The sequence below is a fragment of the Sciurus carolinensis genome, chromosome 14, assembly GCF_902686445.1.
Source record: "Sciurus carolinensis chromosome 14, mSciCar1.2, whole genome shotgun sequence".
NCBI classification, from domain to species: domain Eukaryota; kingdom Metazoa; phylum Chordata; class Mammalia; order Rodentia; family Sciuridae; genus Sciurus; species Sciurus carolinensis.
In genome coordinates this window covers 22,296,059-22,319,365 of record NC_062226.1, presented here as the reverse complement: position 1 = coordinate 22,319,365, position 23,307 = coordinate 22,296,059, and the positions used below count along the sequence as shown (strand labels likewise).

The window sequence follows — 23,307 nt, the reverse complement described above, 5'->3', positions numbered from 1 at the left end:
TGGACACAATACCTTTATTTATTTACTTATTTAATGTGGTTCTGAGGATCAAATCCAGTGGCTCACAGGTGCTAGGCAAGCACTCTAGCACTGAGCTATACCCCCAGCCCAAGATCCTTTAGTTAGATAAGACACTTCAGGGTGTTTTCACATGTCATATTGTGGACAAAAATTTATTAGAAACTTACCTTGCTTTTGCTCCTATATTGCTCTTTATCACCTTCAAACATTTTCCTTCTCTGCTGATTCTCTCCATTCTATTTTCAAATACACATTCTTACAAACTCCCTCCATGGTCACGCTGGCCACGCACACTGCCGTCCTCTTTTTGCTCTTTCATAGACGAGTCCCTCAACCATATGGTTCATGTCACAATCTTTCAGTCTTCACTTTACTATCAGTGCCATTCTTTCCTTATGTCTCTATTTTAGTCAATGCAGTCATTCTTCTCCCAGTTCTCCATGTTTAAAAACCGGCATAAATGCTAATGTTGTGACCATCTCATTTTACTACTCCAGATAAAATGTTGCTTTATGATATACTTCATAACATTACCTGTGTGCAAGGAAGAATGAATGCGTCCATGTTAAGAATGTTACTGTGTAAAATAACAATGCAATTCATTTCTTTTGAAATTATCAACCACCACCATAACTAAAAATATCAAAGGATAGCAACTGAAATACTAGGTAAATTTAAATCATTTGTTGTTTTGAGGGAATACATGTTTTCCCTGAACAATTTAAAGTCAGCAGCTGTCATATGCAGAGGTTTAGAACTTCAGATCCTTCAGGGATAATGTCCCATAGATCCAATTATGTAAAACTTTTACAGAGTCAGATAGAAAGTGAACCACAGCTATGCCTAAATACATGCAAGAACCTCCTAAAAAGGAGGTTTTCCATTCCTCCTTCCTCCATCAGTCCCTAGCTATATCAAGATTTTTTAAAGATTATAATATAGAATACTTAACAGAAATACAGGGGAAAATGTTCCTGGAATTCTAAGATATAAGATTTTCCATTTAATGAAATTACTTCTTAGTTTTCAAAAATTAAGAATGTTTACTCTTTAAGCTACAAATAAATCACTGAATGTTTTAACAAGTGATCAAAACTTTTTTCAGGGGCTGGGGAGATAGTTCAGTTGGTAGAGTGCTTGCCTTGCAAGCACAAGGCCCTGGGTTCGATCCCCAGCACCCCCCCCCCAAAAAAAAAGAAAGAAAAAAAAAAAAAAAACATTTTTCAGCATACAGATATTAAGAGGACCACAAGGCAAAGAAACCTCAGAGGCAATGGGTACATCTAGAACCCAGATCTCAGTTTCTCAATAATATTCCCAACTAGGAGGAATTACATATGCTTGGAAAACTAGCTGATACCAGAACTGGAGCAGGACAAGATTAACTTAGAGCCTTTTATCCTAGCAGAATGCAAGAGGTGTGCAAAGACTGATAGGAATACATAGAAAGGTCAGAGATGCCCCCTTGATGACTTCCACTACCAAATCTGGGGAAGATTATTTTGAGCATCAAAAGGAAAATATTAACATTGGCTTATAATTTACAAAATAAAATTACAATTCACAAGTTCATTATGATATAAAAAAAATGAATAAGAATGGAAAGCTCTTAACCACAGGATACCAAAAAATATAGAATAATCTTAATCAGAAAATAATCACAATTAAAGGTTCTTACAGCAATAGACTAAGTAAGAAAAAAAGATTAGGTGAAAAATTGTAGGTACCATCATTATTCAAAGTAAAAAATGAAGAATAGAATAACAGGCTCCACATCTACCAACATGTGGAGCCTCCATCTTGGGACACAGCAGTTGCCTCCATATCTCTCTCCACATGGTAGCCTCTACCTTGGGACACAGGACAGGGCCTGAAGATAGCCACCTGTCACAGCTCTGCATCTTCAAACAAGCTGCCAAACTCCAGTACATGACCCACCTTTGCTGCCACATCTCTGAAAGTGGTAGCCTCCATCTTGGTACACCTGCAACACCATCTTGTGTTACCATCACTACCACCACCACCATCTTTAGTTAGGGCAGCTTCCATCTTGCGACACTGGACAGAGACTAGAAGGCCAGTATCAAGGTACCTACAGGTTAGCTGCTGCCACCACCACCAACTAGGAATGTGATTACTTCCATCAAGGGATGAGAGCCAAGACCTGAAAGAACATCACCAAGGTTCCCGCAGGCTTGGTTACATCTGAGGTATCCTTGTTAGGTGTGCTAATAGCCACCATCTTGCTGCAGAGGCAGGAGAGAGCCTTGTGAATGGTTGGTCAATTGGAAGAGTGTGTGAGGGCATCTTGATCCCAGCTGGTCCAGTCAACCAGCCTGGCACCCACTGGGATCCCAGAGACAACTCAGGCAGCACTTGCTGGAACCCAACATCAGCCTGGTCCACAACTCTGGCCCCAAAATGGTATTCAGGTATCACTTGTTCCTGTTAGTTTGGCAACCAAGAGGGCCCTCCAGCTCCTCATTCCCCAGTCTACCAACCACCCCAGCAACCAACGCAGCCCGGTGCTTGCAGCTATGTGGCTGGCCCACAGCTCTCAAAGCCTGGTCCTGGTCTGCCCAATATTCTTCTGAGAGTCCTGGGGTGCAGTCTTCCAGTGGGACTGGCAATTGCTATAGCCTGCTTCCAAGTCTAATCCTCCCACCTTAGTAACTTTCACCATCCTGAGGGTGGAGTTATCAGCAACCCTCAGACAACCCCACCTATCAGATGAGAAGGGAAGCAGAGACGATATTGAACTCCAACAGAAACCATTTTTCAATTTTACTTCAAGACTCTTTTTCCCCTTATATTTTCTTTTTCCTGTTTTCCTTTCCCACTCTCACATCCCAAACATTTTTGTAATTGAGTACTTTTCATGCATCAGGCTACTGAGGACAGGGAGGTTTAAATAGTATGTTACAGTTTTGGTTTAGATGCTTTTATCTTTTTGACATGTTTTTAATTTTTTCTTTTCTTTTTTTTAACTCACTCTATTTTCCTCTGATTTATGTTTCCTCAGAGTATCGTCCTCTCTTCACTCTGGATAACAACCAACTTCTTTTGATTTTTCTTTATCTCTTCGTATGATCTAATACCTCTGTAGTCTCACCTCCTACTTCATGAACATCACATCCTACACCCCTCCCTCATTCTTTCTTTGTCCTCCTTTAGAAACTGTAGACCTTACTGCAGACCTACTGTTTATGTTGTAGATAATAATCAAACACATCATCTCTGTTTATTGCGATACAACTGTTTACATCCTAATAGGAGCTATTCAGTTAAAGGCTGCATATTATTTGCATTGGGTGCTGTTAATATTAATCTCCACCTTAGAGGCTAGGTATTGGAAACCTGCAGGGACACTATAAACTTATGAAGGGGAAACTGTAGTACCTCAGATCCACACTGCTAGAGGGAAGACACCTGAACAACATTAAAAATACAAGGGAAGAAAGCGCCCCAAAGAAACCAAGATGCTATATTAAGAGAATCCATTGACAGCACAGTAGAAAAAAATGTCAGAGAAGGAGTTCAGAATATACATTATTAAAATGATCTGCAAAGTAAAGGATGATATAAGAGAGTAACTGCAGGTAACAAAAGATCGTGTCAATAAAGAGTTAAAAGAACATATGCAGGAAGCAAAAGATTACTTAAACAGAGATTCTGAGAAAACAAACAACACAAATCCTTGAAATGGAGCACAGGCCCACGCCCAGCCACCACCAGTGTGGACCTCCAGCACCACCCAGGAGCAGTCCACATGTCTCCAGCATCGCCCAGAGCCCCACACAGTCTCAGCTCTGCACTGCAGGTCCCCACCTACCAACATGTGAGGTTGCTTCTGCCCGCTACCATGGATTATTCCCAACTGGGATGTAGCCATTTTTAGTTGGGGCAGCTCCCACCTGGGACACTGCATTATAAAGTACTTCTCATGCATCTGGCTACTGAAGACTAGTAGGTTTGAATAGCATATTATAGTTTTATTGTAGATTTTTAAATTAGTAGTAGTATTACTATTATTTCTACTTTTCAATTTTTTTATTATTTTCTTACTCTATTGTCCTCTTATCTATCTGTTTCCTTGGAGTCTCTTTCTCCCTTTTTCTCATGCTTATAAGCAATTCCTTTTGATTTCACTTTCACCCTTCCTGTGATCTAGTACCTCTATAAATTCACTTCTTATCTCACTAATACTATATCCTTCACCCCTCCCTATCATCCTTGTCCATCATTAGGAATTGTGGACCTTATTGCAAACTTATTGTTTATGCTGTAGATAATAATCAAACTCATCATCTCTGATATTAAGACAGATATTAATATCTTAATAGGGGCTATTTGGGTTAAGGTTTCATATTATTTATATTGTTTGCTGTTAATATTGATCTCCCAATTTAAGATGAGGTATTCAAAACCTCATTATAAGCCTATGAGAGGAAACCTTGGAACCACACTGCTAGAGGGAAAGATAAACAACATGAAAAAACTTTGGAAGAAAGTGTTGCAAACAAACCTATATGCTATATTGATACAATCCAATGACAGCATGGTAGAAGAAAGGTCAGAAAGGGAGTTCACAATGTACATAATTAAAATGATCTGGGAAGGAAAGGATGAGATAAGAGAGCAAATACAGGTAAAGAACAATCACTCCAACAAACAGTTAAAAGAGCAACTGCAGGAAGCAAAAGATCATTTCAATAAAGAATTCTGAAAAAAAAATCCTTGAAATGAAGAAACAATAAAGAAAATTAAAAACTCAATAGAAAGCATCGCCAACCAGTTAGATCACTTGGATGATAGAAACTCAGGCAATGAAGACAAAATATTTAATCTTGACTAAACATAAAACATGATAAGAAATCATGAATGGAATCTCCAAGAATTATGGGATAACCTGAAAAGACCAAATTTAAGAATTTTGGGATTGAGGAAGGGAAAGCACAAATATACAAACCAAAGGAATGAACAACCTATTCAATGAAATAATATCAGAAAATTTCCCAAACCTGAAGAATGAAATGTAAAATCAAATGCAAGAGGCCTATAGAACACCAAATGTACAAAATTACAACAGACCACACCAAAGCCAGCATACAAAATAAGGATAGAAATTTAAAGACCATGAGAGAAAAAAAGCAAATTACCTATAGGGAAAAACCAATATGGATATCAGATTTCTAAGCCTAAACCTTAAAAGCTAGGAGAGCCTGGAACAACATATTCCAAGCTCTGAAAGAACATGAAAGCCAACCAACAATCTTATACCCAGCAAAACTAATCTTCAGATTTGGTGACAAAATAAAAACCTTCCATGATAAACAAATAGAAAGCCTGCACTACAGAACATTCTCAGCAAAATACTCCATGAGGAGAAAATGAAAAATAACAATGAAAGTCAGCAAAGGGAGGAACTACACTAAAGGAAAAGCCAATCTAAGGAGAAACCAAGTCAAGTTAAAAACCAAAAATAAGCCAAAATGACCCAGAATACAAGTCATATCTCAATAATAACCCTGAATGTTAATGGCCTAAACTTGTCAATCAAAAGACACGGACAGGCAGTTTGGATTAAAAAGAAAGACCCAATAATATACTGCCTTCAAGAGACTCATCTCATAGAACAAGACACCCACAGACTGAAGATGAAAGGATGGGAGAAAAACACACACATGTGACTCAGTAAAAAAGTGGGGTTTCCATCTTCATATCAGATAAAGTGGACTTCAAGCCAAAGTTAGTCAGAAGGGACGAGGAAGGACAGTTCATACTGCTTAAGGGAACAATAAATCAGCAAGACATAACAATAGTAGATATTTATACCCTAACAATGCCACATCCATGTATGTTAAACAAATTCTTCCCAATTCCAGGAACCTAATAGACCACAACACAATAATACTAGGTGACTATAACTCATCTCTCTCATCATTGGACAGATCTTCCAAACAAAAATTAAAAAAAGAAACCATAGAACTCAATAATACAAACAATAATTTACTATCAGCAATGCGAAGAAAGAGCCTACAGAGTGGGAGAAAATCTTTGCCAATCATACTTCAGATAGAGCACTAATCTCCAGAATCTATAAAGAACTCAAAGAATGCAAATAATCTATAAAGAACACCAAGAATGCAAATAATCCAATCGACAAATGGGTTAAGGAAATGAATAGACACTTCACAGAAGATCTACAAGCAATCAACAAACATATGGAAAAATGTTCAACATCTCTAGTAATAAGAGAAATGCAAATCAAAACCACCCTAAGATTCCATCTCACCCCAATTAGAATGGCGATTATCAAGAATACAAGTAACAACAGGTGTTGGCGAGGATGTGGGGAGAAAGGTACATTCTTACATTGCTGGTGGGGCTGCAAATTAGTGCAGCCACTCTGGAAAGCAGTGTGGAGATTCCTTAGAAAACTTGGAATGGAACCACCATTTGACCCAGCTATCCCACTCCTTGGCCTATACCCAAAGGACTTAAAATCAGCATATTACAGAGAAACAGCCACATCAATGTTCATAGCTGCTCAATTCACAATAGTCAGATTGTGGAACCAACCTAGATGTCCTTCAATTGATGAATGGATAAAGAAACTGTGGTATATATATACAATGGAATATTACTCAGCCATAAAGAATGATAAAATTATGGCATTTGCAGGCAAACGGATGAAATTGGAGAATATCGTGATAAATGAGATAAGCCAATCTCAAAAAAACAAAGGACGAATGATCTTGCTGATAAGTGGATGATGACACATAATGGGGGGTAGGAGGGGTTAGTGTTAGGGTTAGAGTTAGGGTTAGGGAGGGGGGCAAGAATGGAGGAAGGAAGGACTGTATAGAGGGAAAAGAGGGGTGGGAGGGGTGGGAGGGAAGGGAAAAAAATAACAGAATGAATCAAACAACATTACCGTATGTAAATTTATGGTTACACAAATGGTATGCCTTTACGCCATGTACAAACAGAGAAACAACATGTATCCTATTTGTTTAAAAGAAAAAATAAATAAATAAAAGAAAAAAAATAATAATAATTTAGACTTAACAGACATATATAGAATATTCCATCCATCAACAAGTGAATACACTTTCTTCTCAGCAGCACATGGATCCTTCTCTAAAATAGGCCATAGTTTATGCCACAAACAGCCCTTAGTAAATACAAAAAAATAGAGATACTACCTTATATTCTATCAGATCATAACAGAATGGAATTAGAAATCAATGATAAAATAAAAAACAGAAACTACTCCAACATATGAAGACTAAATAATACACTGTTGAATGATGCATGAATAGCAGAAGACATCAGGGAGGAGAGAAAAAAATTAGAGTTAAACAAGAACAATGATGCAACATATCAAAATCTCTGGGACACTATGAAAGCAGTACTAAGAGGAAAATTCATTGCATGGAGCGCATTCAATAAAAGAAGAAAAAGTCAACAAATAAACGACCTACACTACAGCTCAAAGTCCTATAAAAAAGAACAGACCAACACCAAAAGTAGTAGAAGACAGGAAATAATTAAAATCAGAACTGAAGTCAATGAAATTGAAACAAAATAAACAATTCAAAAAATTGACAAAACAAAGAGTTGGTTCTTTGAAAAAATAAACAAAATTGATAAACTCTTAGTCACACTAATGAGAGAAAACTCAAATTACTAAAATTCAGGATGAAAAAGGAAATATCATGACAGACACTATTGAAATAAAAACATAATTAGAAACTATTTTGAAAACCTATACTCCAACAAAATAGAAAATCTAGAAGACATAAACAGGTTTCTAGAGATATACGATCCTCCCAAACTGAATCAGGAGGACATACACAATTTAAACAGATCAATTTCAAAGCAATGAAACAGAAGAAGCCATCAAAAACCTACCCAACCAAGAAAAGTCTGGGACCAGATGAATTCTCAACCGAATTCTACAAGACCTTCAAAGAAGAGCTCATTCCAATATTACTCAAAGTATTCCAGGAAATAGAAAAGGAGGGGACCCTTCCTAACTCATTCTATGAAACTAGTATCACTCTGATACCAAAACCAGACAAAGACAGATCAAAGAAAAAAAACTTTAGACTAATATTCCTAATGAATATATATGCAAAAATTCTAAGCAAAATTCTAGCAAATTGCATACAAAAACATATTAAAAAGACAGTGCACCATTATCAAGTGGGATTCATCCCAGGGATATAAGGTTGGTTCAACATCTGGAAATTAATAAATGTAATTCACCACATCAACAGACTTAAAGATAAGAATCATATGATTATTTCAATTGATGCCAAAAAATCATTTGATAAAATAAGAACCCCTTCATTCTTAAAACACTAGAAAAAAATAGGGATAATGGGACCATACCTCAACATTGTAAAGGGTATCTATGCTAAGTCCTGACCAACATTATTCTAAATGGAGAAAAACTGAAAGCAATCCCCCTAAAAATTGAAACAAGACAGGGATGCCCTCTTTCACCACTTCTAGTCAATATCATCCTTGAAACTCTAGCCACAGTAATTAGACAGTCCAAAGAAGTTAAAGGGATACGAATAGGAAAAGAAGAACTTAAACTATCACTATTTGCCAATGACATGATTCTATATTTAGAGGATTAAAAAAATTCCACTAGAAAATTTCTAGAACTCATAAATGAATTCAGTAAAGTAGCAGGATATAAAATCAACACACATAAATCTAATGCATTTCTATTCATAAGTGATGAAAGAGAAATTAGGAAAACTACCCCATTCACAATAGCCTCAAAAAAAAAAAAATACTTGAGAATCAATCAAACAGAAGAGGTGAAAGACCTCTACAATGAGAACTACAGAACACTAAAGAAATAAATTAAAGAAAACCTTAGAAGATGAAAAGATCTCCCAAGTTCTTGGATAGGCAAATATTGTCAAAATGGCCATACTACCAAAAGTGCTATACAGATTCAATGCAATTCCAATTAAAATCGCAATATCTTTCCTCAGAGAAATAGAGAAAGCATTTATGAAATTCATTTGGAAAAATAAGAGACTCAGAATAGTCAAGCAATCCTTAGCATGAAGAGTAAAGCAGGAGGCATCACAATACCAGACCTTCAACTATACTACAGAGCTATAGTAACAAAAATGGCATGGTATTGGCACCAAAATGGGCAGGTAGACCAATGGTACAGAATAGAGGACACAGAGACAAACCCACATAAGTACAGTTATCTCATACTAGACAAAGGTGTCAAAAACATACAATGGAGAAAAGATAGCCTGTTCAACAAATGGTGCTAGGAAAATTGGAAATTCATATACAGCAAAATGAAATTAAACCCCTCTCTCTCACCCTGCACAAAACTCAACTCAAAATGGATCAAGGACCTAAGAATTAGACCAGAGACCCTGCACCAAACAGAAGAAAAAGTAGGTCCAAATATTCATCATGTCAGCTTAGGACCAAACTTCCTTAACAAGACTCCTAAAGCACAAGACATAAAATCAAGAATCAATAGATGGAATGGATTCAAACTAAAAAGCTTTTTCTCAGCAAAGGAAACAATCAATAATGTGAAGAGAGAACTTACAGAGTGGGAGAAAATCTTTACCATGCACACATCAGATAGGGAACTCATCTCCAGGATTTATAAAGAACTCGAAAAACTTAAGACCAAAAATGCAAATAACCCAATCAATAAATGGGTTAATAATAATAAATGGGTAAGTGGGTTCACAGAAGATATATAATTGCTCAACAAATAGATGAAAAAATATTCAACATCTCTAGTAATTAGAGAAATGCAAATCAAAAGTACTCTAAGATTTCAACTCACTCCAGTCAAAATGGCAATTATCAACAATACAAGCAACTGTAAGTATTGGCAAGGAGGTGGGAAAAAAGGTAACTCATATTTTGCTGGTGGGATTCCAAATTGGTGCAACCACTCTGGAAAGCAATGTGGAGATTCCTTAGAAAACTTGAAATGGAACCACCATTTGACACACTCCTTCGTCTATACCCAAAGGACTTAAATCAGCATACTACAGTGACACAGCCATATCAATGTTTATAGCAGCTCAATTCACAATAGCCAATCTATGGAAACAGCCTAGGTGTCCTTCAAAAGATAAATGGATAAAGAAAAGGTGGTATATATGCACAATTTATTCAGCCTTAAAGAAGAATAAAATTATGGCATTTGCAGGTAAATGGATTTGAGTGGGAGAATATCATGCTAAGAAAGATAAGCCTACCCCAAAAAAACAAAGGGACGAATGGAAGAACTTTGTATCAGGCAAAGGGGAATGAGGTGAGGGGTGGGGGGAGGGAGTGGGAAAAATGGTGAAATGAGACAGACATCATTATCCTATGTACATGTATGACTACACAAATTGTGTGACTGTATATCATGTTTAACCAGAGAAAAGTTGTACTCCATTCATGTACAATGAATCAAAATGCATTCTGCTGTCATGTATAATGAAATAGATTAAATTTTAAAAATGTATAATTTTTTTAAAAAGAATAGAATATTTATACAAATTACCTAATAATTTCAAAGATAAAATCATCACTCTACAATGGGGAGACCTAGAATATAATCACTTTAACATCCCCAGTATTGAGGCAAATGGACTCCATGTGTCTTCTTGTCATGATGAACTAAAGATATAACTTCATTTCTATGGTATTCCTATCAAAAATAAATCACCTGATCTAATCATGAGGGAAAACCAGACAAACCTGAGCTTAGGGACATTCTGTAAAATAATCCACCTACACCTTTGAAAAATATCAAGATCAGGAAAAAAATTTAGAAGACCTAAAAGTTGTTCCAGACTAAAGGACATTAGAGAAACATGACAACCAACGCCAATGCATGACCCAGCATCAACCAGATTGGTTAGACCAGAGAAAACAAACTGTGGAGCAAATAGCTATTACTGGGACAATAGATAAAATTTAAACATGGTCTGGGAATCATATGCTGATATTCTATAGGTGTTACATTTTCTGATCTTGACAACTAGACCATGGTTTTGTAAAGGAATGTCCTTTTTCTTGGGAAATACTGACGTATTTAATGTTAATATTATTTCCCCCAAGTTAACCCTCAGATAATTCACTAAAAATGTTTTAAGTTCCCTCTAGTTATGGGTAGAGAATTGTACTTATTGCCTACCACATTGTTTTTGCAAGTCACTCAGTTCCCATATTTTCTGAGTCCTTTTAACAGTTCATTTACTGAATTACTGAGAGTAAATGGATGCTCCAGGTAGAGGACCATTAGGAAAACGTGGTCATAACACATGAAGAAGCACTTTCTTTCCTTCACAGGAGAAAAAGTAACAACAACCAGATTAAGTTATATAGAAATTTAAAAGTTTTAAATTAAGTAATGGAATGATATTTGGGGGATAATGGGATACACAGGATGACCTTGAAATAGACTTGTTTGATTGTAAAACACAGGAAACCTCAGTGTTAATGGCTCCGTATTTTAATAATGTTAATCTTTATTTTCCTAAAACTTTGTGGTCACATCTCATCCACCACTAAGGTTATAGGAATTTAACAAGGGAACTAACAATGAGACAATTGTCTATGCAGAAAATTTGAAAGAATCAACAAAAAGTTCTTAGAACTAATAGTTTTAGGTTCAAAGTTAATAAAGTCAATTGCTCTCCTTTATATCAGCAATTGAAGTGGAATTTGAAATAAAAAATACCATTTTCATTAACATTCCAAAAATAAAATATTTAGGCATAATTCTAACAATATATTTCATTTGTATGAGGAAAACTACAAAATCTGAAAAATGAAATCAAAGAAAATAAATAAATGGTATGATGGGAAGACAGACTGTCAAGATTTGAATTACTAATTCAATTTCTTTACTTATTGCTGGTCTACTGATATTTCCTATTTCTTCTTGAGTCAGATTTGGTTTCTGGTGTCTTCCTTGGAATTTGTTGGTATACAGTTGCTCACAGTGTTCCTTTAAGGTCTTTTTTAAAAGTAATAATGTCCTTCCTTTCATTCCTATTTTGTAATAGGAGTATTTTTTCTATTTTTCTTCTATTCTCATTTTCATCCACCTCTACTTGGGTCTTTGTTTCTTCCTTTTTGTCTCTTTGGGTTTAATTTGCTCCCTCCTCCCCCAGTGCTTAAAGACAAAGGCTAGGGCATTAATTTGAGATCTATACTCTTCTTAATGTTTAGTGTTTTTAGCTGTAAATTTCCCTTTAGGCACTACTTTAGCTGCATACCTTGAATTTTGGTATTTGGTGTCTATTTCCATTTATTTCAAAGTATTTTTAATTTCCTTGGTGAGTACTTTGGTCTTCTGGTTACTTAAAAGTGTTATTTAATCCCCGCATACTTATAAATTGCCCAAATTTAATTTGGTTATTCATTTCTCTTTTTAATTTATTGTAATTGTAAAACATACTTGGTACAATTCCAATCCTTTTACATTTATTGTGGGTTGTTTTATAGTCTATAGATTCTGAACAGTTAATCCCTCATCAAGATAGAAACTGGAAACAATCCTTGAAAGAAATATTTTAAATACTGCTTTTCATGAATTTCTTGTTCCCTTATATTTTTGATTCTTGAAGAATATTTCTCACAATATAAACCTTCATTTCAAAACTCAATTTCAAAATTTTACTGAAATAGCCAGAAGAATTCAAGTCAAATTAGAAAGATTATATTAGTATAGAAAAAAATAAGCTAGAATCCAACACCCATGTATCCAAATAATAGCAGGCAGAAGTTTCAAATGTATGTAAGTATTCTGGATTCAACACTTTAAACCACATTTGGATAAAACTTAAACTAAATTTTAAAATTCCAAAATCTCTCATTTTTTGACCAGCGGCAACATTACCCATATTCTCTTGTTCACTTAAAACAAATATAGATCAACTATATTGTATAAAGCATAAACCATCAACCTTTTCAAGTAAAGGTTTTACATAAAGTACTTAGTTCATAAAGAAAATTAAGAAGAAAGTGTTTACATGAGAACTTTGTTCTTTCCACCCAATCTTTCTATGAACTTAAAGCTGCTTACAAACAACTACAGTCTAAAGTATTTTAAAAGGAAATGGTAATGCAATTGATACATTATATCACCTCCCTCTGTTAATTCTAATTTATAACAGGGATCAAACTTTTTCATAAAAGGTCACATAGAAAATATTTTAGACTTTGTGGACCTATGGTTTCTATCACAATTATTTAACTCTTGCATGAAAACAGTCATAGACTAAACATAAACAAATAAATCAGGCTGTGTTCCAGTAATACTTTATCCATAAAAATTAGCAGCAGGCTATATCTGACCTGTGAGCCAGTTTACTATTATAAGATAACAAAAAAAGGAATCACTGCATGCACATATAAATCAACTCACCAAAACAGGAAAAACATTTTTACATTTACTAATGAAGTAATTCAGGACAAGAAGATAATTTAAGGGACTAGGAACATTTTCACAGCTAAGGCAGTAGGACTCAATTTGACATTTTACCTCCTTTATTTCTAAAACCATGGAGGAAATGGAAAAATCTGTTCTACATTCTATTTGATGTTAATTTTTAATACACTCCATATGAATGTGCAAAAAGCAGTGGCTACCATTTGATTATTGGAGTTCCACTGATGATGCATTTTTTAATTGTTTAAACAGCAAGCACCATAACATTAGAGATCAAAATCAAGACCTGAAAGCATATCAAGAACAGTTTCTCCATTTAATGGTCCCATAACTCACAAAAGAAGGGACAAATGAGTTGGTTTCAATGGCAAAATGGCTGATATTTCTAATCAATGAATTTATAACTTTTTAGCCAATGAGACTATATATATGGTTAGTCAATTTAAGATGGCATCACAAATCCACTTATGTACCAGCATATTTAAGATATAAGGAACAATAATACCTATGACTCTTTTGCTTTTTAGCTAAATAAGAAATTCCTTTCTTCTTTGTGCCACATTACACTTTAGTAGCAAAACACTTTAAGGCTCTCAAGTTCCCATCTGGTAATTCCATTTCTATGCATTATTCAAATGAAGTTAGTGAAAAAAATGTTCAAACTTGGGTGTTCATGGATGTGTATGGCAGCCTTGTTTAGAAAGCAAAATAAAAGCAGCAACATCTAGATATTAACAGAGAACTGGGGTAGCTGCAAACATTTCATAATAGATTAACAACACAAAGGTCACATCACCATGTATATCACTTTCATCTTAAAATTAATTATAGTCCATTCATTGCATTATTAATAATTATGTCATCAAGCTATTATTCCTGGGATGATATCAAAATATTGACAATTATTATCTTTGGACCATTGAAGACAGCTTTCTTCCTTTTCTTCTTTAAAATGTTATTTGTGCAACCAGTACTTATTACCTCTGTAATCCAAAATAAGCCTATAAAATCCCACATTTTTCAATAGACATTATTTTTAGAGCAGTTTTAAAAGGGTAGAGCAAGTTTGAAAGGTTAGTGTTTATTTTCACATTTGCATTACCTCACATCTTGTACTACAACAGTACACTTTTTAATACATAAATTTATAATCCAAAATCCATAGTTTACATTAGGGTTCACTCTTGGTGTATACTCTATTGGTTTGCACAAATGTATAAAGATATGTATTCACAACTAAAGTATCATACAAGTATTTTCACTACCCTAGTAATCCTCTGTGCTCTGCCTACCTATTCATTCTACCCTCTACTCTAACCTCTAGCAACCACGATCTCTTTATTGTTTCCACAGTTTTCTTTTCCAGAATGGCATACAGTTGGCTTCTGGCACTGAGTATTATGCATTTAAGTTTATTCTCTTATCTTTTCATGGCTTGGTAGCTTGTCTCTTTTTTGAACACTGAATAATGTTCCATTATGTTGCTGTAGCATTGTCTCTCATTTACCTACTGAAGGACGTCTTGGTTTCTTCTAAGTTTGGGCAATTATTAATAAAGTTGCCATGAACATCTACATACAGAATTTGTATGGACATTAATTTTCAATTCATTTGGGTAAATACCTATAAGCACACTCACTCACAAGGTAAGGACATCTTAGTTTTGCATATTTTTTTTGTAACCAAATGTAGCTTCCCAGTAGACCAACCTGTGTATACCAACTATAAACACTCAAAAGAAAAAAATTCTCATAAGGCTCTAGGGAGTGCACAAAGCCAGACAGATTTGGCGAGCCAAACCATGGAAGGGGCCTACATAGGGCGTTTCCTGTTTTTAGTGCTTTCTACTAAGAATGAGAGACATAGGCAAAGCATGGCACAGAAGCTTTGTGGAAGCTCCCATGAAGAATCACCACCCTTCCAGCCTGAGGAAGGCAGAAACAAGGAGTGTGGGGGTGCGGGGGGGGGGGCGCAATTTTGGAAAGAATAGAGACTGAGAAGAGTTTCTATGTGGAAATTGTGCAAGTCTCTGGCTGACTTCTGAACCACCTATGTGCAGGGCAGATAGCAAACAGCTAAGAAAAAAAGACCTGAATGGAGATCTGAGCTGTCATCCAAAGATGTCACAGTTTACAATCCAAGTTTAACCATATTGTCTGCTAAAAGAAAAGTCAATTGGCCAGGTACAAGGATCCACACCTAATTCCAGGGACTCTGGAGACTGAGGCAGGAGGTCACAAGTTCAAGGCCGCCTCAGCAAGTTAGTAAGGCCTCAGCTACTTAGCAAGAACTGTCTCAAAACAGGCTTGGGGATGTGGCTCAGTGGCTAAGCACCCCTGGGTTCTACCCCCAGCACCAAAAAAGAAAAAGAATAGTAACTTGGAGGAGCAGAGTCCAGAGTTCTCACAGCGTAACATTCTCAATGTCTAGGCTACAATCCCAAAATATTCGATATCCAAAGGAAACAGTGGGGCTGGGGAGAGGTGGGGTCAATCAACAAAGATCAAATCCAAGATGACCCAGATGAGTAAACATCAGACATGAACTTTAATGCAGTGATTATATTTATACTCCTTGAGTTTTTAAAATGTGAATGAAAGACTAGAAATAGCAAAATATATACATGTAAGTATATATGACTAAATGGAAATTTTAAAAATGAAAAATGAAGATATTTGAAATTTTTGTTAAATAACCTATCTGTAGAATAACAAATGATCTAACAGGCTTAATTGGAGTTCCATAAAATAGGAGGGAAGAGAATGGCCAGAAAAGAATATTTAAGCAAAAAATGGGTCAAAAAAAAGAAAAAGTCCAAAATCTGGTGAGATGCATTAAAAAAAAAAAAAAAAAAAAAAAAAAAAAAAAAAAAAAAAAACTAAGCAAAATGCAAATAGAATAAGTAAAAAGAAAAGTACAGCTCAGGGGTGGAGCTGTGGCTCAGAGCTAGTGCACTTGCCTAGCATGTTAGGCACTGGGTTCAAATCTCAACACTACATGTAAACAAATAAAATAAAGGTCCATTGACAACTAAAGAAATGTTAAAAAAAAAAAAGTACAGCTCAAGCTGTACTTTTAATCATATGATTAAAGTGCTGAAATTCAAAATGGGAAGATTACATAATGCATACAGGGAAACAATCCAAATGGTCACTGATACCACACAGGAAACCGTGAATCTAGAATTTTAAGAAAAATATTGCTTCGATTGATATTCAGAAAAGATTTTGTACTTCAAGATTGTTCTAAAATCAAAAGTAACAGAATTATATATCTAACCACAAACAAGCAAAATTGGTTTTAAATTGCCCTTTTCAGGGAAATACCCAAACAAAAATGGTGATTTTATTGTTTTTTCATGTCCTTCATATTTTTTAATGAAGGCTCTATCAATGCTACTTAAATGTAAAAGAAACATGATTTCGAAGGTAAAGAAACTTTTAAAACTTTCCATTATATCTTTGTTTGAAAGGTTTGGTAATCTCCAGCTTTGTGAAAGGACTTCCCCCTTTAAAAACTGTTATTCCAACAAATCAACCTGGAACCTGCTTAAAAGAAGTAAGAAAGAAAAGCGTGAAGGAACAGTTTTCACTACAGGATGTGCTTGTCCTCCTGACATTTTATGCCATAGCCATGTATATTAATCTTGATTAAAAGGAGAACTGCCTGTCATTTCTATATGCTCATGAAATTTTTATCAGAAAATCAAATCTTCTAATGACAAATTTCCTTCCAAGTATCCAACAGCAGTTATTTGGGGTGTCTCGTTGTTTTTGCTTTGCCTTGGAGCCCCCAGACACTTCAGTCAGCAATTTCTACTAAAGTTAGCTCAGAATGTGGCAAGCAATAAGTCCTATCTTTAAAAGTATAACTATTCAATGACTTGACAGATAAAACTATTTTCCTAGTGAAGTGGTAAAAATTAATGCAGTAATTCAAAAGAACAACCATGCAGCTTTTATTTACCATTTAATGTCTTCTTGGCACGGGATTTTTTCCTTTCAAGTAAGTCTTTTCGCATGCTTTGCTAGTCAAGTACATATTGTGGAAGATTCTGTGAAGACGTCGCATATAAAATACAAAAATCTGTCACATATATATCCATTTAACAATAGTTTATACATTACAGTGAGTGCCAATATCAAAATAATTCCCTGGACTTAACAAGCAGCATGAATATATTGTGGCAGTAGCACGAAGACATATCCCACAAAGGGCTCGTGTTCACGTAGTGTAACTGCTACCACAGCAGAAAACTGAGGTCATATCTTTATTTTTTTCTTTTTTCCATAATACATAAGTGAAAGATAGAAGGGCAAAGTAACAGGAATTTGGTGGAAGTCTTGTGCAGGGAGACTGTTAAAGGCTGACCCTCTGAAAACTGTAAATCGAACACAAACATTCAAATTGCTTTTTATCACCAAAAACACAACTGTATACCACTTTCATGGTTATCTCCAGTTGCCACAGTTCAGGTATCTCCCTCTCACATCAATAAATTTGTGAAGATATAGCTAATGCACTAACGCCAAGAATAAGGAATTCAGTAAGAGAACCTACAAACTGGTTGTTTGTATGACAAGGAGCTCTGAATTTATAGGGAGAAAATAATCAAAATCTGTTCCAGATGGCTTTAGAAAATAAAGACTGATGGAAAGAGGTATGCATGGGAACTTCAGTCATTTGTTCATCAGCATCAACATTCCACACTTACAGATTCAGTTACTGATCCACTTAAATGAAGGTGTGTATCCAAACATAAACTGCACTGTGAGAAAATAATTTATCATGAGCAGTTGTGTAAATGGTTCAGCTGGTCAAGATGAACATATTAAGTATACAAACTAGAAATGTGCTTTGAAAGCTAAAAGAAATGTAATTCAATAGCACTAAGGTTTAGCAGGTAAAGTGGAGGGTGAGGGATGATGTTAGCACCATTCTCAGCACCAAGGGAAATTCCCAATATTAAATAACAGAAAAGCTTTAAAAGCACAAAATGGAATGAGATCTCAACACCTGCTACAGACCCATCACATAGATCTTGCCTTTATATTCTCACTTTCTCAACATCCCTGACCTACACTACCCTCGACAAGGAAGCACATCTTCCATACTGTAAATGAAAGTCAGAGGGCACTTAGTGGAGGGGAAATGCTGATCTGGAAGTTACCAAGTCTTGAGAGGCCAGAGCTTTCTGAAGAACATCCACCCAAGTCATTCTCAAATGGAAGTCCACAAGCAGTTCTGTAAAATTCACAACTACATTTCAGTATCAGCAAAAAGGGATTGGTAATAAACACTGAAAATTTTTATTTGTAATTCCTTTTTCTGATCAGAAGCAATCCCAAGCATAGCACATACAGACACATGCTTCCATGGTAGTGTTTTTCAAACTGTGAGTAGTAACCCAGTTGAGTCAGGAAATGAATTTAGTGGATCTGAAGAACATGTACAACAGAAAGAGAGAAATCAAAGTATGTCACATAAGTGGCTATGTATTATTTCACAAAAGATTTATTTCAGTTAAAGATTTTATATTCAGATACATACACACACACACACACACACACACACACACACACTGTTCTGGGTCATGAAGTAAAAAGTTATTTTTATTATGAGTCACATCCAAAACAGTTTGAAATGCACAATGGTCAATGGAGACAACCAATATTAATAAACATGGAGTTTCCACCAAAAATAAACATGGAGATTCCTGGTGTTAATGCAATAAGGGAACAGTACTGCATATAAATCAAGCTTCTGCTGTGGAATCCAAGGCAAGCTAAAGAATTCTCAGCTTACCATAAACACTTAGGTTAAAATTACCCTATACTCTTAGGCAGGGTCATGAGCAGCAGAAGGAAGGAAAAAAACCCTGGCTGCAATTATCTACTTGGAGTGATATGCTAGTTTATGAAAAGGCATTAAAAGGAGTAATTTTGTGATGGTTAACAGACTCTCCTTCTACCCTACAAAGTCATACTATTAGCATAAAAGTGAGTAAAAATTTTTAAGTTGTTATTACAATTTTGAGATTATAAATGGTCTAAACCAAGGTAGTCTACGATTTTTTGTTTTGGATTTTGCAAAATATGCAACCACAGATACAGAAAATAATCTTGTCCTAATCTACTTTTATCTGCCTGTAAAAGGACTTCAATTAGAATCAGATGGAGCCCAAACTTGGGCTCTCAATCTGTAATGATGCTCAACAATCACTTTCTAAAAATTAAACACTGGACACATGAAATGTTGTTTTTGACTTTGAAGAAGTCACTCTGGCTCCAGTACAAGGACTGTTGTCTGCCAGTCTCACTGTACTTCATCTTTGGAGTTTCTGGGGTAGGCCTGGGTTAGCAATGATTTGGCATCAGGTTGTAAAAGGAAGTGTATTACGCAGGATGTTTAACACCTGATCTGGCCTTGACACAGGGCTCAGAAAGGAAGCTGTGTCACCTCCAAGCCTATTTCTTCAGGTATAAAATTAGAGGTTAAAGTGATTTATAGGGACCCATCCTGACATAATTTTAGCTTGGATAGAGTTCTAAGATTTTTATCCAGTTTGCTCTGCAACTTTCTATAATTCCTTTTATAACAGCTTTAATTCTTTTAACAACTATTTCTGCCAGTCTCATTTACAACCACCTCACAAACACCCAAGGTTCCTTATTAAGCTAGCCCACATGTTAAAAAAAAAAAAAAAGTTAAAATAAAGCTAATAAGGAACAAAATTTAAGGCTTTTTTTTTTTTTTTTTTTTTTTTTATTTCAGCCAAGGAATGATGCATGCTACAGATTAATCTTTACTCTTCCCCACTTGGATTTTTAAAGAATACCACCATTTCAACCCCCAATGAACATGGCACTTGTTTCTTCCCCTTCTCATTTATTCCAGATTTTCAAGTGTTTTCTTCAATAATAATGCTTTCTCCTGCAGCTCAGGTCTGCTGTCTCTCTCCATGGTAGCTAAAGATTCAATCAGGAGCACTCTGCATTCAGATGTCAAACTTTCCCATTGTTTAGATTCTGAATGGAAAAAGAAAAAAAGAGGGAGAAAAACCAAAGAATTCTTATAGAATAAGAAAAAAATCAAAAATACTTTTCTTCCACATATCCTATTCCCAAAACAACCACACAGCAACCCCTTGATAACAGAATATAATAACCACAGGTTCAATAGGTAACTCAAAACCCAAGTATCCACAGTAGCCTGATAGCACATCAGAGTGTCTCACCCCCTTTGCCCAGCATCACTGAGACAAAGTGAAAGGAACTACACTGTAGCAAAGTGGGAAGAAGGAAGTACTGAGGAAGGCAGGGCATCAAGATATGCTCAGTTAAAAAAAAAAAAAAATCCTGGAAGAAAATCCCTAATTGCAAAGTCAGCTTACTTTACAACTCTACTTTAAAGAAAGCATTACAGAACTATGCACATTCTGAAATTGTAGAAAGTATACCAAATCTTAAATTGTATTTATAAGGTTCTGCCACTTTCTAGCAATGCAACATCAAGCAAGTTATTAATAACCATTTAGCCTCACTTTCCCCATCTAGAATATTTTAGTACCTTTCTGGAAAACTGAGAATTCAGTAATCTAAGAGACTAGCTCTTTTATTTCAACAAGGAAAAAAGGGACTATGTGATGTTTACCATTAACTGCTAAACAAAGAGAGGAGAAAAACAGAAATAGCAAATCCACAAGGCTGTGGAGGAAACTGTTCCATCTTCTGCATTCTTAACTAGGGGGTGAAAAAAATAATAAACAGAGGAAAAACAAAACAGGCCTCCTTTTGAAATCAGGAACAAAAACACCAATGGAGAAAATGCTGGCATTTTTTCCTACCACTGATACAACAGACCATTAGAAGAAACTTGCTTCTTGATGAGGTTTATAAAAAAGAAAGAAAATGGGGAGGAGGAGAAGAAATATGACTTTAATAAAAGTGCTACTATCAAATCTAATGATTTAGTGGGTAACTGTTAAAATATTTCCAATCTTCTTTCCAGTGGTGTCATTCTGTATATTTATACATATACAGTGAAGTCTACTCTGCCATTGTCAAGATTAAATCAGATTCATGATGGAAACAGAAACTTCATTACTTTGAGATAAATACAACTTAATAATACATGAGAAGTATATAAATTAAAAGTACCAAATCCTTAAATTTAATAATTTTACCTTTGTATAGTCTATTGAAATGCATATATTAATTTGCATTTTAGAGTATAAGCGAAAACAAAACATTTCTAAATTATATGCCACAAAAGATTCTCCAACCACAACTATCAAGAACTCACCTTCAAGTTTTTTAAGCAGTAATTCTATCACAGATAAAGCTTCTGTTCTCACAGATGAGTAGGTCTTATTTTCTAAGAAGAAAATCACACAGTTCATATGTATGCCTTAAAAACAGAACTTCTAAGATTAATGTCACTGAAAGAAGTCAGATGGAAAGATACATCTTTTTGTTTATTGTTTGTTTTTGTTTTTTCTAAGTAAGATTCCCCTTGCTAATTACTATCAAATACTTGAAATACGCTACATGTTCACATTCCTTATTGGGGGGCAGAGGGGACTGTCAGCCAAATATACCAGTCACCACAACATGGTAATAAAGGACTCATTTTAGAAGTGGGAGATCAAAAGACACTATCTCAAACACAGCATCTTCACATCATAGCTAAGAAAGGTCTTGAGGTTTGCATGATCTTCCTCATTTTACCAAACATTATACAACCCAGTGGTTAGGTCAACTGAGGGACAACTGAAATCCTATGAAGACAAATTTGTTAGCTGTAAGTTCATTAACCATAAAAGCATGCTAACTCCAAGAAGTGCAACTCAAACATGTTTTGTTGGTATTTACTCTTAGATGTGGTATCTAGTTTGCAGTGAAATTATCTAACATAAAATTAATACACAACCAAGCCCAAGGTAGGGAAGGCAGGGTTACAAAAAATGATGATGACTTGCCAAAAGGTCACAGAGGTCAGCTTGATAGGGATTCCACTACACACATCTGGGACAATTTGAGTAATAAATTACTTAAGAAAAATAATTAACTATAACTCATTGGGAGGTGGAGGGATTGGAAGGAATCCATAAATCAATACCAGTCAATAACAGATGAAGAGAAGCAAAAATTTTGCTTACAAAAGAATACTGACTACCAAATAGCAAATGTGGAGAAAGTGCTGAAGTTGAAAAATCATATAAAACATTGGTTCAGGAAAGAATTATGAATTCATGCTAAATATAGAGAAGACATTTTGAAGAGGAGAAATCTGCATGGTCTTATAGTGTCTTCTTCAAAGACTACTTGTTAGATGTAGTTTTGAAGGAGATTATTTAAATGGTCTTAAAGTATGTTCCCACAGGCTACTAATTAGAGAGAAGGGAAAAAATAGAAAGTACGCAGTACAGAGAATCACTAAAACCTTAATAAGGTAATCAAAATTAACATCACACCGATATATGGACACCGTGTGCCTCTTGATGTGAGGAAAAACAATATGACCTATGTAATATCCCAATTGGAAATTCATAAACCACATCTAATCATGAGGAAATGTCAAACAACAAATTACAGTTTGTTTTTCAAAAGGGGAAGTGAAAGCCAGGCGTGGAGGCACACACCTACAATCTCAGCAGGTTGGGAGGCTGAGGCAGGAGAATCCTGAGTTCAAAGCCAGCCTCAGCAATTTAGCGAGGTCCTAAGCAACTTAGCAAGACCCTGGCACAAAATAAAAAATGAAAATGGGCTGGGGATGTGGCTCAGTGGTTAAGTGCCCCGGGTTCAACTCCTGGTAACAAA

At 35.4% G+C, this 23,307-nt stretch overlaps 1 protein-coding gene across 4 annotated transcripts in view; it reads right to left on the bottom strand.

Moving 5' to 3' along the window:
- Positions 1–20,228: 20,228 nt before the first annotated feature.
- Positions 20,229–23,307, bottom strand: part of Ecpas (Ecm29 proteasome adaptor and scaffold) — a 108,889-nt gene continuing 105,810 nt past the window's right edge. For all 4 annotated transcript variants that reach the window (XM_047523952.1, XM_047523953.1, XM_047523950.1 and 1 more), the window contains 2 exons: positions 21,791–21,862; positions 20,229–20,514 (listed from right to left, as the gene is read on the bottom strand). In XM_047523952.1, the coding sequence (XP_047379908.1) occupies positions 20,375–20,514; positions 21,791–21,862 (212 nt within the window). In that variant the 3' untranslated portion in view covers positions 20,229–20,374. The remainder of the gene's footprint in view (positions 20,515–21,790; positions 21,863–23,307) is intronic.